At 46.8% G+C, this 15972-nt stretch overlaps 1 protein-coding gene across 7 annotated transcripts in view; it reads right to left on the bottom strand.

The window, feature by feature from the left end:
• vac14 (vac14 homolog (S. cerevisiae)) overlaps positions 1-15972 on the bottom strand; it is a 416406-nt gene that overhangs the window by 247153 nt on the left and 153281 nt on the right. For all 7 annotated transcript variants that reach the window (XM_069901003.1, XM_069900996.1, XM_069900997.1 and 4 more), the window contains one exon: positions 15581-15646. In XM_069901003.1, the coding sequence (XP_069757104.1) occupies positions 15581-15646 (66 nt within the window). The remainder of the gene's footprint in view (positions 1-15580; positions 15647-15972) is intronic.

Below are 15972 nucleotides of genomic sequence, written 5' to 3' on the forward strand. Positions count from 1 at the left end.
TCACAATAATAAAACAGTCCCATATTACATGAAATTCCTTTTTGCCTACTGCAAGGGCAGACAGATTCGCCACTGGCAGGAATTGCCTGAGTGCCTCTTATACAGACAGACAGAGTCAGAGAGAAGCAAAAGAGAGTCCGCCCCCCCCCCTCCCCACCAGAGTCACCAAGTGTCCGTAGATTCGCTTCTGCAGCCTCCACAGCTGCACAGGGTCCTGTCCAAATCATTAGCGAACCCAAGCTCCAGATTTGAACCTCTGCCACAGTCAGGAACGCATCAACGCCCTTGGCACCTTCTCACACCCCAGTATCCCTCCACCCAGTGTAAGCCAGTCTCCAGCAGTCCGCAGCATGGTGCAAGCCTCCTGATAGCCGCCTCCGGCAGCTCACAGCTTCCACAAGTTCCACGCCTCGAGTGGACAGCAACCCGCAACATGCACTGGTCCCTCAGCTGCAGAGCCCCCTCACTGGTCCCTCCGCCGCAGAGCCCCCTCACTGGTCCCTCAGCCGCAGAGCCCCCTCACTGTTCCCTCAGCCGCAGAGCCCCCTCACTGTTCCCTCCACCGCAGAGCCCCCTCACTGGTCCCTCCGCCGCAGAGCCCCCTCACTGGTCCCTCAGCCGCAGAGCCCCCTCACTGGTCCCTCAGCCGCAGAGCCCCCTCACTGGTCCCTCCGCCGCAGCGCCCCCTCACTGGTCCCTCCGCCGCAGAGCCCCCTCACTGGTCCCTCAGCCGCAGAGCCCCCTCACTGTTCCCTCAGCCGCAGAGCCCCCTCACTGTTCCCTCAGCCGCAGTGCCCCCTCACTGGTCCCTCCGCCGCAGAGCCCCCTCACTGGTCCCTCAGCCGCAGAGCCCCCTCACTGGTCCCTCAGCCGCAGAGCCCCCTCACTGGTCCCTCCGCCGCAGCGCCCCCTCACTGGTCCCTCCGCCGCAGCGCCCCCTCACTGGTCCCTCAGCCGCAGAGCCCCCTCACTGGTCCCTCCGCCGCAGCGCCCCCTCACTGGTCCCTCAGCCGCAGAGCCCCCTCACTGGTCCCTCAGCCGCAGAGCCCCCTCACTGGTCCCTCCGCCGCAGAGCCCCCTCACTGGTCCCTCCGCCGCAGAGCCCCCTCACTGGTCCCTCCGCCGCAGCGCCCCCTCACTGGTCCCTCCGCCGCAGAGCCCCCTCACTGGTCCCTCAGCCGCAGAGCCCCCTCACTGGTCCCTCCGCCGCAGAGCCCCCTCACTGGTCCCTCCGCCGCAGAGCCCCCTCACTGTTCCCTCAGCCGCAGAGCCCCCTCACTGTTCCCTCCGCCGCAGAGCCCCCTCACTGGTCCCTCCGCCGCAGAGCCCCCTCACTGGTCCCTCAGCCGCAGAGCCCCCTCACTGGTCCCTCCGCCGCAGCGCCCCCTCACTGGTCCCTCCGCCGCAGAGCCCCCTCACTGGTCCCTCAGCCCCAGAGCCCCCTCACTGGTCCCTCCGCCGCAGAGCCCCCTCACTGGTCCCTCAGCCGCAGAGCCCCCTCACTGTTCCCTCCGCCGCAGAGCCCCCTCACTGGTCCCTCAGCCGCAGAGCCCCCTCACTGTTCCCTCCGCCGCAGAGCCCCCTCACTGGTCCCTCAGCCGCAGAGCCCCCTCACTGTTCCCTCAGCCGCAGAGCCCCCTCACTGGTCCCTCAGCCGCAGAGCCCCCTCACTGGTCCCTCAGCCGCAGAGCCCCCTCACTGGTCCCTCAGCCGCAGAGCCCCCTCACTGGTCCCTCCGCCGCAGAGCCCCCTCACTGGTCCCTCCGCCGCAGCGCCCCCTCACTGGTCCCTCCGCCGCAGCGCCCCCTCACTGGTCCCTCCGCCGCAGCGCCCCCTCACTGGTCCCTCCGCCGCAGAGCCCCCTCACTGGTCCCTCAGCCGCAGAGCCCCCTCACTGTTCCCTCAGCCGCAGAGCCCCCTCACTGGTCCCTCAGCCGCAGAGCCCCCTCACTGGTCCCTCAGCCGCAGAGCCCCCTCACTGGTCCCTCCGCCGCCGTGGTCATCATCCCTGCGGGTCGTCTCCTCACCTTTTCCTCTCCAGGTGAAATTCCCGTCCTCTGGTGCCCTGCTCCAGTCAGTCCTCCGCTTCCCCGGAGTCTGCAGCCCCTCGTGACCTGCTGCTGATTAATAGGCGTCACCATCTTGAGCACAGAGCTGTTGACGTGGGATTTCAAGTAGAACCACCGTCGGCTCCCTCACCAGGCCGTTCAAAGCCTGTGTGGAGCCAATAGCTGTCGACTGGGCAGTTGGACCATATGGGAGAGCTGCTTCTCTGCTCCCTGCAGGACCACACCAATGGTAACGCTGGCGCTACAGTGCCTTAGCAGCTCTGGCAGTGCCGCCACCTTTACAGATTCACCATGTTCTGTGAGAAGTTTCTATGCACCTTGTTTTAAATTACGACCCGCCAGTCTGAGACAATATGATCGCTCCTTATTCTTTAAATTTTTTAATTCAGACATACCGCACGGCCCATGAGTCCATGCTGCCCAATTAATGCCATTAACCTACACTTCTGGTATGTTTTGAAGGGTGGGAGGAAACCTGAACCCCCAGGGTAAACCCATGCAGACACTGGGAGAACGTACAAACTCCTTACAGAAAGCGTGGGATTCGAACCCTGGTCCAGTCCTGATCGTTGGCAATGTAATGGCGTTGCACTAACCTCTATGCCAAATCTAAGATCCAGACAAGATTGATTTAATTTCTTTAGCTGCTTCTCATTCCAGAACTTAGTCCAGTGAATCTCTTTTGGACTTCTTCCAATACCACAACACCTTTTCTTAAAAATCAATTCACAGGAACATTGGAAAACTAAATGTATTCTCAGGTCTGCAAAGTCCCCAAACTGAAATAGGAAGTTTTATTTTAAACATACCAGCCAAATCATTCTGGAAATGAAGTGTATGTCTCTGAACCCTCTCCTCACCTCAAGTGACTGATCTCAATTAGGTCAGCTACAGCCTCCAAGCATTTGTAGAACTATCATCCTCATGCCAAACTCTTGATGCTCAGCGTTCAAAGTAAAACATTAATTATCTCTATATCTACAAGGGAGGCGTGGTTTAGTGTGATAGCGAGCACAATGTTATTACAGCGCCAGCAAGCCAGGTTTGAGTCCACTGCTATCTGTAAAGTTGGTACATTCTGCTCCCGACCTATGTGGGTTTCCCCAACATTCCAAAGATGTTCGGGGTTAGTAGGCTGATTGGGTGGTGTAGGCTCGTGGGCCTAGAAGGGCCTGTTACTCCATCCACTGCTCCGTTAAATCAAAAAATAATCTTGTTTGAAATGGAGAATGAAAACAAACAAGTTCATTTGTGAGATGAGACCTAATCCATGCCTTCTGTGGGGCAAGTTTCAATTTAGATTACGAATAATTTGATTTACTTTTTGATCTGCAGCTTTCCCATGGTGGATTAATATCAATTATTTACAATAACATAATGGAGTTAAGAACAGCCTCAATGACTGGGATTAAGAATGACTGGGAATGGGATTTGAATATATAATTCTCAGATGAGGTCTGTGTGGTGAATCTCTGCTGAGCTGTCAGTCTTCCTCTTGCCTTGCCTTGCTCAACTGACATTGGCCATGTATTAACTCTACCATTAAAAACACTTCCCTTGGGTATAACTGTGTATGCACCCATTGTCTTTCATTATTGTACCATTAGTTTCTGCTTATAAAAGCCATGATTATTGTTTGACTGCATCGTCTTTGTCTACTTCATCAACTGGCACCTCAGACTGGGACACCCCTCTTAATGTGATTAAGGAGTCCTCATTTTGTGCACGATATTGTCTGTTACAATTTAAGGTGGTGCATAGAATACACATGTCCAAAGTTAAATTATCTCGCTTTTATTCTGATGTAATAAACGTAAAATCTTTGAAGCTTCATTAATTCATATGTTCTGGGAGTGCCCTAATTTATAAAAAAATTTGGAAAAATATTTTTCCAATCTTTATCTCTGATTCTTAAGATCAAATTAGAACCATGCCCTTTCTTTCCTTTATTTGTTTTTTTTCCCAAGAAGAGGCTTAGATCCTTGACTTCAATCCAAAAGAGAATCTTCGCTCTTACCTCATGACAGCCAGACAAGCAATTCTGCTCAAATGGAAAGGTAATTCTTCACCTACTCAGACTCAATGATTACATGATATCATTTCTTATTTAAGTTTGTAAAAAATTAGATATGTTAAGGATGTAAAGTTTGAATTTGATAACATTATGGGGCCCATTCATGGACTATTGTCACAACTTGAAGGTTTAAGGTGTATGGATGTTCTAGAGACTCCCTGTCTGGTATCTGAAAGTCGTTATTCGATTCATACCTTCATGATTTATACAAGTTAACCTTGTTTAGAGGAAGGAGTTAGATTAGTAGGGGGGGAATTTTATTTCTTTTTTTGTTGTGAGTGGAGACAATTAGATAATGATGGGTTTAAGTGCGATTATTATGGATCATATCACAGAACTAAACAAAAATATCTTTTTTTTATATGAGGGATTTTTTAATTGTATCATCTATTTCTTATTCACTGCTAATTTTGGATAATATGTATATGATTTGACCTTTTTTTGTTATTAACTAGACCATCATGCACACAGGGTTTTATCTAATGAACTCAATAAAAATATTTTTAAAAGAATAATTTGCCACAGTTTGCATTAAAATGAATCTGCAGCTAAACAGGCAGAAAACCTAAAACCTGACTGTTCCAGAGTCAAATCTGGCACTTCTGTGATTTTCTTTGAATGGCTTGTGAGGAATACTTTATTGTTACAGGAAATAGTTACAGTTTAGCTGATCATCCATCAAATACAAAATATCAAGGGATAAAGAGAAGACATTAGTCTCTTTGGGGAGGTTGATATCTGAGGGTAGATTTGGAGGGTTGAAAAGTAGTGGCGGAAACTATGAAATGGCTGTCATTATACTATGGTTCTAGAGACGGGCTCCATGTATTAATGCAAAAGAGCTTCAGCAGGGGGTGGGGCGTGCAGTGGAGGATACTAACTGGTGATTTGATTTAGGTGATCCCTATAATAAAGAGCCTTGAATGTCTAATCCTTTGATGTGTTCTGAGGGATTAATCTAACTTCAAAAGGAGCCCAATTCATCATCACTGTTCAGAGCTGCAAAAGAATCTTAAGATGGGAAATAGAGGAGAAATAGAGCCTTTATTTGACAGCTTTCATCTGCCAGTCAGAAGTCAACAGACTAATTCTGCACAGTGTTTCTGTCAAAACATTGAAGGTGCTTTGAATAAATTCAAGAAGATACGTTGTTTCACACAGGACATGGCCTGCATCCATTAATTAAACTCTAAAGCCTTGCAGTTTTACCTGACCCACACAATGTTTTTTTTTCAAGTTTGCTTCCCAGAGATTAGCCAGACTTCAACAATCAATTCACAGTTGGCGTAGTGGTTAGTGCAATGCCTTTACGGTACCAGCAATCGGGACCGGACCTGGGTCTGAATCCCGCGCTGTAAGGAGTTTGTACGTTCTCACCGTATCTGGGCGGGTTTTCTCCGAGGGCTCCGGGTGTAAATTGGGTGGCACAGACTCGTAGGCCAAATGGCCTGTTACAGTGCTGTATGTCTAAATTTTTTAAATTAAAAAAATATAAAAAATTCACTGATTACCTTTTAGCCGTGAGCCTGTGCTCTTCCCCCTTCCCCCCCACCACCCCCCCCCCCCGACTACCTGTTTATCCAGATGAAGGGCTCAGGCCCATATCATTTATTTCCTTTGGATGCTGTGTGACCTACACTTTTGTATGTTGCTCTTAACCCCAGCATCTGCGGATTTAACATCAATGACTTGCATTTTGTTTCCTACACTGGCAGACATTTCAACACCCAGTCTATACAAGTGGGTAACATGAAAATATTTCTAAAAAGGTAATTTAAGGATGCCTGCTGTAACATCGGTGTAGGACAGAGGGAGAAAGTAGTCAGCCTGGAGCAAATGCCTGTCCTTCTACCAGGGATAGATCTGGTATCTTTACATCTTTATAGAGCAAAGATAAAGATACTTAACCAACATTTCGAGCATGAGCTCTTCATCAAGGCCGAAACATTAGTTTTATATCTTTACTTTTGCTCTATAAAGTAGAATCAATATTTATTGTCATAAACAAGTCACAAAGGTCGCTGTTGCAGCAGCGTCACAGTGCAAGCATTCACATAAACCACCGTACAAAATTAAGTGAGGCAAAGTTTTTGGTTCACTGATTATTCAGGAATCCGATGGCAGCGGGGAAGAAGCTGCCCTTGTGTTGCTGAGTGCTCGTCTATAGGGTCCTGCATCTTTTACCCGATAGTAGCAGAGTGAAGAGGGCCTGGGTGGTGGGGGTCCTCAAGGAGAGAGGCTGCTTCCTCAAGACACCACCTCTTGTAGATGTCCTTGATGTAGTGAAGTCTGGTGCCTGTGATGTTGCAGGCCGAGTTAACAACCCTCTGGAGTTTTTTTCTTAACCTGAGTGTTGGCCCCTCTGTACCAGACAGTGATGCAGCCAGCTAGAATGTTCTCCACGGTACACCTGAAGATGTTTATGAGAGTCTTTAGTGACATACCGAATCTCCTCAAACACCTCACAAAGTATAGCCGCTAGCGAACCTTCTTCATGATTGCATCGACATGGAGGCTCCAGGACAGATCCTCCGAGATGTTGACACCCAAGAAGTTGAAGTTATTGACCCTCTCCATCACTGAGCCCTTGATGAGGACTGGGTCAAGATGCCTGACTTCCACCTTAAGTCCATAATCATCTCTTTGGTTTTGCTGCTGTTGAGCGCAAGGTTGCTGGTGTGACACTATTCAACGAGCTGATCTCTCTCCCTCCTGGACACTTCCTCATTGCCCTTTGTGATTCTGCTGAGAACTGTGGTGTCATTACGTAGCATTGGAATTGTGCCTGGCCACACTGTCATGGGTGTACAGTGAGCAGAGCAGTGGGCAAAGCTAAGCACACATCCTTGAGGTGCACCCTTGTTGGTAGTCAGTGGGGAGGAGACATTTTTATGAATTCGTACTGACTGTGGTCTTCCAATGAGGAAGCCAAGGTCCAGTTGCAGAAGGGGGTGCAGATTGTGATGATAAGTGAATTGCAGTGGGTCCAGGACTTTGCTTAGGTATGTGTTAATTCTGGCCATGACCAGCCTCTCAAAGCATTTAATCACAGGAGAAGTTAGTGCTACTGGGCGACAGTTGTTGAGGCAGCTCACATGGCTCTTCTTGGGTACTGGGATGATGATGCCCGAAGCAGGTGGGAACCTCTGACTGTAGCAATGAGAGGTTGAAAATACCCGTGAGCTCTCCGGCTAGTTGATTAGTACAGATTTTCAGTACCCTGCTAGGTATGCCGTCAGGGCCTGATGCCTTGAGAGCTTTCACCCTTTTGAATGATGTTCTGATGTTGGCCTTCGAGACAGATATCACAATGTCTTCAGCCTTTGCAGGAATTCTAGTAGGCATTGTTGGGTTCTCCTTCTCAAAGAAGGCATAGATGATGTTCAGCTCATCGGGTAATGAAGCTTCACACCCATCTATGGTGTTCACCCTCACTTTGTAACTGTAAATGGCCGCAAATCCTTGCCATAGCTGGTGAACGTCTATTTCTGTCTCTAGCTTCCTCTGGAATTGCCACTTTGCTTCAGAGATGGCCTTCCACATGTCGTACCTGGACTTCTTATAGAAGTCTAATTATAGGAAGGATATAAACAGAGTGGAGAGAGTGCAGAGAAGGTTTACCAGAATGTTACCTGGGTTTAAGCATCTAGAGTATAGGGAGAGATTGGACAGATTAGGTCTTTATTCTTTGGAGCGTAGAAGGTTGAGAGGGGATTTGATAGAAGTATTTAAGATTATGAAAGGGATAGACAGAGTGGATGTGGATAGACTATTTCCGTTAAGAGGAGGAAAGATTAAAACAAGAGGACATGAGTTAAGAATTAAGGGGCAGAGGTTTAGAGGTAACATGAGGGGGAACTTCTTTACTCAGAGAGTGGTAGCCGTGTGGAATGAGCTTCCAGGAGAAATAGTGGCGGCGGAGTCAATTGTATTATTTAAGAAAAGGTTGGACAGGTATATGGATGAGAAGAAGATGGAGGGTTATGGGCATTGTGCAGGGAGGTGGGACTAGAGAGGGGTGTTTTGGTTCGGTGCGGACTAGAAGGGCCTAATGGCCTGTTTCCGTGCTGTAATTGTTATATATATGTTATGTTAATATCTGGGTCCCTGGTCTAACCCTCTGATTTATCCATTTGGGAACGCCCACTATGTGCATGTGGGCACACACTCATCCACACAGGTTTTGATGAAGTCGGTAACACGTGATGCATATTCACCATAAACTTAATGGATGAGTTCTTGAATATGTTCCAGTCCACTGATTCAAAACAGTCCTGCAGATGCTCCTCTGCCTCCCTCGACTATTGATGCTGAGCTCTTCAGTAATCTGTTTGTACACCAGGAGTAGGAGTACAGCCAGGTGATCAGACTTGCCAAAGTGTGGTCAGGTAATGGCTTGGTAGGCGTTCTTCATGGTGATGTAGCAGTGGTCGAGGGTGTTGGCTCCACTGATCTCGTATGTGACGTGTTGGTGGTAGTTTATCTGAGACTTCTTCAGGCTGGCCTTATTGAAGTCCCCCACAATGATGGAGAAGGCATCAGGATGTGCTGTCTCATGGCTGTTGATCACAGTGCTCAGTCCCTCCAGTGCCAAGCTAATGTTAGCCTGGGGCAGAATGTACACTGCAACTAGGCTAATGGCAATGGACTCCCTCGGCAGGTTGAATAGACGGCACTTGATCTCCAGATGTTCCTGGTCAGGGGAGCAGGACTGGGATGATTGTCACGTTGGTGTACCATGATGTAATGATGACGCCAACACCACCTCCCCTGGTTTTTCCTGACGCTGGCGTCTGGTCCATGTGGTGAAGGGTGTTGCCCTCAGGCTGCAACGCTGTGTCTGGTATGTCCTCACTTAACCATGTGTCCGCAGACTTTTGTTTTACTCTTATTTACATACTCTCATCATTATCCAGTATGTACTCCACCTGTTGATGTGCCCAGTTGTCCTGGGAGAGCTTCAGTGAGCCAGTGGAGACCTGGACTCAGATCTATCCCTGGTAGAAGGACAGGCATTTGCTCCAGGCTGATTACTAGATGGTGTGCTCCCAGGACCAACAAGGAAGTATGCAACCAACTCCCACAACTACACCCTCCCCATCCTGTTGTTCCCCCCCCCCAACCCCCTCCGACTCCCATATTCCAAGTGGCCAGGGGAGTATGAACTCTATGAACACTGTCTGTTGCTTTACAGACACCACTGAAGACCTCCCATCAGGGTGCATCACTGCGTGGGATGGGAACTGCTCCACTCAAGACCACAAACATCTAGAGAGGGTTGTGAACATGACCCACGCACAGCCCCTTCCCCTCCATTGACTGTCCATGTTCCTCAAAAAAGCAGCCAGCATCTTAAGACTCATCCCACCCCAGTAACATTCTCTTCATGCCCCTCCCCATGACACACCAGCAGGTTCAAAGATAGTTCCTTTACTGCTGTTATCAGACTCCTGAATGAAGCCAAAAGTAGTAAAATTATGGTGCCTTTGCTCCATACTAACTGATTACCCTCTTTAAATGCACTTCTGCACTGTGTTTCACTTGGTGTACTGTGCACGAGATGTTACTATGCTGTATCTCCAAATTAAATGTCTACTCTTTCATCGAGCCCATCAAATCTGAGATGCCTTCAGAGTGAAACCAACCAGGAATTTCACATAGGTTCTTGTACATGAACTACACCATCAAGCCAGATTGCCTAACTGTTCCTTGCAGTTGATGGCAGGTGGTGGAGAATGGAAGTGAGAAAACCACCCCCTGGAATCTGACATCAGCCAAACTCATCTCAGGTCAAATTCAATTCAAATGAGATTAATTATTTTATCCAAAGTGAATCTTTCATCTGGGATGAAGGGACTGCAAGCAGTGAATAGCAGGTGGAATTGATCGTGTTCAGTCAGCAACAAGGTAAAGATCTGATGGAAGAACTCAGCAGGTCGGACAGCATCCAAGGGCAGAAATGGTCAGTCAACATGCTGGGTTTGGATTCTTCTTCAAGTCTAAAAGGAAAGGGCTAGTAATACATATTGAGAGGGAGAAAAAGCTGGGGGGAGGGGCAAAATGTGAGAGGACCAAGGTGTGAGAGGTGGAGAGATAGGTAGAGGGAGAGACTACCTGGAAGGGTTTGGGAGTGGGGGGGGGGGGGGTGGGGAGAAAGTTGGAGAGTGGATGGGGAAATTATGTACAGGAGTTGGTAAAGAAGAATTGGAGTTAGCGGTTGGAGCTACCTGAAATTAGAGAAGTCCATGGTCATGCTGTTAGGTTTCAGGCTGTCCAGGAGGAATATAATGTGTATTCCTGACGATAGATGGGGCTGAGGACAGACATATCCCTGTAGGAATGGCTGGGGGAGTTGGAATGGTTGGAAAGCTCAGGTTTAGACCCACAGTAGGTATTCAGCAAAGCAGTCACCCAATCTGTGTTTGATCTCACCAGAAAGTGATAAGTTTGGTACCATCACAAAAAATTTTACATAACATTTTATCAAAGATATTTGCAGGAGTCTTTTAAGAGCCAATTGAGTTTAGTTTTAAATGACTAATGAAGTACAGGCTGGTAGAATTGGAGTGAGACAATGCTCACTCCATCACCAAGCAATATTAAAATTTCCATCTTCATCTCCATCCTCTCCCATATCTGTAAAATCTTCCAGCCTTAAACTTAATGGATGAGTTCTTGAATATGTTCCAGTCCACCGATTCAAAACAGTCCTGCAGATGCTCCTCTGCCTCCCTCGACTATTGATGCTGAGCTCTTCAGTAATCTGTTTGTACACCAGGAGTAGGCGTACAGCCAGGTGATCAGACTTGCCAAAGTCTGGTCAGGTAATGGTCTGTTCTCCAATTCTGGCCCCTTGTGCTTGCTGAGCCATCTATGGCCATGCCCTGGGCCTCCCAACAACATGCCCACATCCTTTCTGAACCTCCTTCCACATCTACACAATCAGTTCCACTTTCTTTGAGTGGCTCAGCATTGGGTTTGCCTGAGAAGACTCGCATGAGTGCTTTGGTGTTTCACTGTGGTGAAGGTGCTCCATGTGGCCACCTCTGAACCCAGTTTTCAGCATCAGCTACAAAAACTCACACAGTTTGTTGGAATATTGTACACTTTCAGATTTCAAAAGCCCATCTGCAGTGAGCTCCAGGAAGTACAGCACCACAGTTAGTGAGCAGACGTGACTACAGTTAAAGATCAAATCCTTTACACCTTTTAGTAATTGTGCAGCCTTGAACCTTAATCAGTACTGCCTTCAAGGGACAGAAAGCACTGATCACTCAGCAGATCTCAGAAATGGTGAACAGAGAGTTTGGATTTAAGTTAACACTGATATTTTTTACAGGATAAGTGTGTGTAAGAGAAAAAGTAATGAAGGTAACTTGGAGAAAATTCTTGGAACAGTTCAACTGACAAATGATTAAAGTAAACTGGTGTTTAAAGAAGTAAGGTTTGATTTGATACATTCGGAATATGGGCAATTTTAACTTATTTCAAAAGTGACATGGAATCTGTTATCTCTGCTTAAATGTTTAGTGCAGATTGGTCAGCGGCTGATGGCTCCCAAGAGGAATTTACAATATTCATTCAAAAGTAGGTTACAACTAGAACTGATTTGCAATGCAGATGAAACTGGGCTTACTGACAAAGATCTTGGTGTTCCAGTGTGATGAAGGCAGGCCAAGATTTGTGTGGTGAAAATACCACTGGCTCTCGATGGTAAAGCACAAAAAACAAAGTCATTTAAAAGGACTGAGGCTTCTGAAGTATCAGTGGTTCATTTCAGCATTTCCAAAGAGTAGTTCAAAAATGTACTGCACATTCATGTATACCTGCAATTGAAGATTATTAGCCAGAGACTGCTTCCCACAGTTGGGGGATTGAAGAACGAGAGGGCATAGGTTTAAGGTGAGATTGGAGGGGGAACATTTTGACACAATATGTAACTGGCTTTTGGAATGAGCTGCCAGAAGTTGCAGTGGAGGCAGGAATAGTCAACATTCAAGGAGCATATGATCTGGCACTTGAGTGAGCAGGACATGGAGGATTGGCATTAACGTGAGCAGATGGGGGTTAATGTTGGTGATGCCAGTGGTCGGCATGGATGTGTTGAGCCAAAGAGCCTTTCAAAAGGCTTTTCACATCAGATGGTAATGCTGTTTCCATCTGCCAAATGCAATGTTTGCATCTCAATTGTGGACCAGGGAGTGACTGAGTACATCAAAAGAATGACTCATCTGGACTCTTACTGGACTCAAAAAGGCATGATGTGGTAATGGGAAGAATGTGTTATTGACACAGATGACTAGCCATGATATATTCAATGGTTTAGCAGATTCAAAGGCATTCTCTGGCCCCTGGAGTCTGCAGATGCTGGGTTGAGTGCAATCACAAATGTGCTGGAGAAACTCGGCAGGTCACGCCGCATCTATGAGAAGTAAGGGGTGACCTTTTCGTTCTTATGGTTACTGCATGATATATTGAGTGTCTCCAGATCTTTTATGTATTGCACTCCAGCCCCTATTCTTTTCCTAGTTGTGGAAAACACGTTAGCTGGGCAGCATGGTTAGCACTGCATCAGCAGCTGGGCTTCAATCTGCTGCTGTTTGTAAGGAGTTTGTTCGTTCTTCCCGCATCTGTATGGATTTACTCGGGGTGCTTCGGTTTCCTCCCACCCTTCAAAAAGTACAGGGGTTGTAGGTTAATTGGTGTATTTGGGCAGCACGGACTCGTGGGCAGGAATGGCCTGTTACCGTGTGGTATGTCTAAATTTGAATTTACTAGAGGAACTGCCGGAAATCCTTTGGGAAGATGCTGACGATCCTGGATGTGCAACCCAACCAGAGGGCAGAGGAATCAATCGAGTTGAGTGGATGACCAAATAAAACCTTTGTGGAGAGAAGCTGTGACCTCATCTCACATGGGTGGGTGAAGGGAAGCAACAGGCCAAGCAGAAACCCAGCAGCAAGCAGGCGGAGGTGGAAGCGCTGACAAAGTAACACACCGAGTGGCACAGACGTGGATGGCCATCGACTTGAGCGAGAGCTGCTTGTCTGATGATGCCCCTACCATGTGTTTGTGCCTGGATAAGCAAATGAGAAGGGGAGGAGGGAGACCCAATTTCAGTGTATTGAGCACTGCCTGATTAAGTGGAGTAGCAAGATGCTGCAATGAAAATCTATTTCAGTTAGTGCTGTGGGTATGTGTTGGCAAAAAGGCCCACCAAATCAATGAACCAAATCAACATGACTGAACATGCAATGTGTTTTGCACTGTGTTTGTTCATTATCCATGGGGGTGATGTTCCTCATTACCCTTAATCAACCTGATGACCAGGTTATTGCAGAGCAGGCGACAATAACTAATACGAGAGGACAACTGTTTGAGGTGAGCAGGGGGAAGTTTAGGGGAGATGTCAGAGGCAAGCTTTTCTACACCAAGTGGTGGGTGACTGGAATGCATTGCTGGGGCGATAGTAGAGACTGATTCAACAGGGATATTCAAAAGACTCTTAAGTGTGACCATAAATCTCAGAGCTCACCAGGGAGTTTGTACTGTGACAGAATATAAATATGTTTTTTGGAGATAAATTGGGGAAGGTTTTTTGTTGTAGGTCACATACAAACACTTTAAAACAGATCTGATTTAAAATACTGGAGCTCTGCTCATGCTGGACATGTTGGGGCCAACAGCCTTTGCAAAAGTTTTGTAGAGTGCCCAAGAGACTTTACTAATGGATTGTTGTTTACAAAAAGGCAACAGATGAAAGAACTTGTCGGAGCTGCAGATTGTCTGGAGAGGAACTTGCGGTTTTAAGAGGGTCATGTGGTTTTACAAGCAGAGAGAGTCAAACAGGCTTTTTCTCTGAGAGAGACAGAGATCAGTTCTTCAGTGTTACAGTCAGCAGCAGCAACTGGGACTGGAACAGGACAAGCTGGCAAGCTTGTGAAAAACCCCATTTGGAAGACAGGTTGTGAGTGTTTTCTTCTGTCTGGTCAAAGCCCTTGTGGTTCATGCAAGAGAGGACTGGCTGTCTAATGTTTCACTTCGAGTGTTTGTATGTGACCTACACTAAAAACCTGCCCCAATTTATCTCCCCAAAACATATCTATATTCTGTCACAGTATCATCAATGCAAACTGAGCTGCCTGCAAATTAATGAAGAAAGTCTGCAAATGCTGGGATCGAGTGCAATACACAGACGAGGCGGAGGCCATTCAACATCCATAGGAATTAAAAGGCAACCAAGGTATTGGGTCAGGCCCAATATGCAAGTTACTTCTTACTTCCTATGGATGCTGCATGGCCTGCTGAGTTTCTCCAGCATGTCTGTGTAGTGAGCTGTCTGCAACATTTGCCCATGGAAATCGAGCATTACAGTCTCATAACATTTTAACTTTCCAGAGTTGTAAATAATGCTATTTCAAAACAAGATTAAAAATAACTACCATAAATTCTCACTTAAAATGAAGTTAAAATAAATGTAATTAAAGATAAAGACTCCATTATTGTCATGTATTTCTACATTTATAATGCAACATACATGAAATTCTTTAACTTTTGGCTACCGTAAGGTGGACAGAGAATCACCACTTTGTCTAGCACCCCTGACCCATTCAATGGGAGCTTAAAATTTCAGATTAAACAAACGCAATTACCCGAAAAATCTTTTAAATCAGAAAAGTGCAAAATGATGCATTACATACTGCAGAAATATTAACTTCTGGAGTTCATTTCCCCACTGATGACCATTTCATAGTTTGTTTTCTCAAGTCAACGTTAACAAATTGAAATCTCAAATTTTGATTTCAAATATTAAACTCCCACTTTTACTTTTTCATTATAATGTTAAGAGATTTGGCATGGTACCAGGCTCTTCCGGCCCATGAGCCCACGCCCAAGTACACCCATGTGACCAACTAACCTTCCAACGCTGTACGTCTTTGGAACATGGGAGGAAACTGAGGAATATGGGAGGAAACACGTGGACTCGGGGAGAACATACAAACTCCTCACCGAGAGCCAGATTCAAACCACGGACAGATCTGGAGGGCTCTGGTCCGGATGTAGGCCGATGGGACCAGGCAGAATAATAGTTTCTGTGCTGTAGTGTTCTATGGGTTGCTGGCGCTATAATAACGTTGTGCTCACAGCTACATCGTTGCTTGATTCAGATCATTGAGCACAAACTTAAAGCACAAAGAAATGATTATCAGATATTTGGTAAAGCTTGTGCTATGACATTGTTTGTCACCTGCACCATGATGCCACTTCAGTAAGTTGAATGAGCCAGACAGAGCAATGACTAATCCTTAACTTACATGAGCTCAGCAAGAGGGAATGAATGTAAAGTACAGTTTACAGACACCATGAGACAAAACAAACAGGAACCATTACAATGCAGGCACAAAACACCTTTTCACAAACCCTTCTTAGTTCTCACCTCATCTGACTCATCAGAGAGTGTCTTCAGCAACATGGGAAACAGGCTGTCTGTGTGCCAGAACATCTGTAACAGAGAAAGAGTTGTGTCAAGTCCTTTATTGACAACCTTTCTTCATCAAAACACAATACAGTTTCAGTTCCAGCTGACAACATCTGTATCAGGCACTCTGACTTATGAAAGAAATGCCAGGTTCCAGTTACCCAGCCCTTCTATCAGTACTTGGGGAGAAGGACTTCTTGGAGTAACTGCTTAGTTTCAGCACAGCATTCTGGACACAGTCATTCTTTATGGGAGAGAGCAGGGGGAACTGGAACATTAGAGGGAGACTGATGGTCTGATTGTTCTGCCTGAGATGGTTCTTCTTCCACAAGAGCAAACTGTGAAGGAAA

This window comes from Narcine bancroftii, chromosome 10 (genome assembly GCF_036971445.1).
Source record: "Narcine bancroftii isolate sNarBan1 chromosome 10, sNarBan1.hap1, whole genome shotgun sequence".
Taxonomy (NCBI): Eukaryota; Metazoa; Chordata; class Chondrichthyes; order Torpediniformes; family Narcinidae; genus Narcine; species Narcine bancroftii.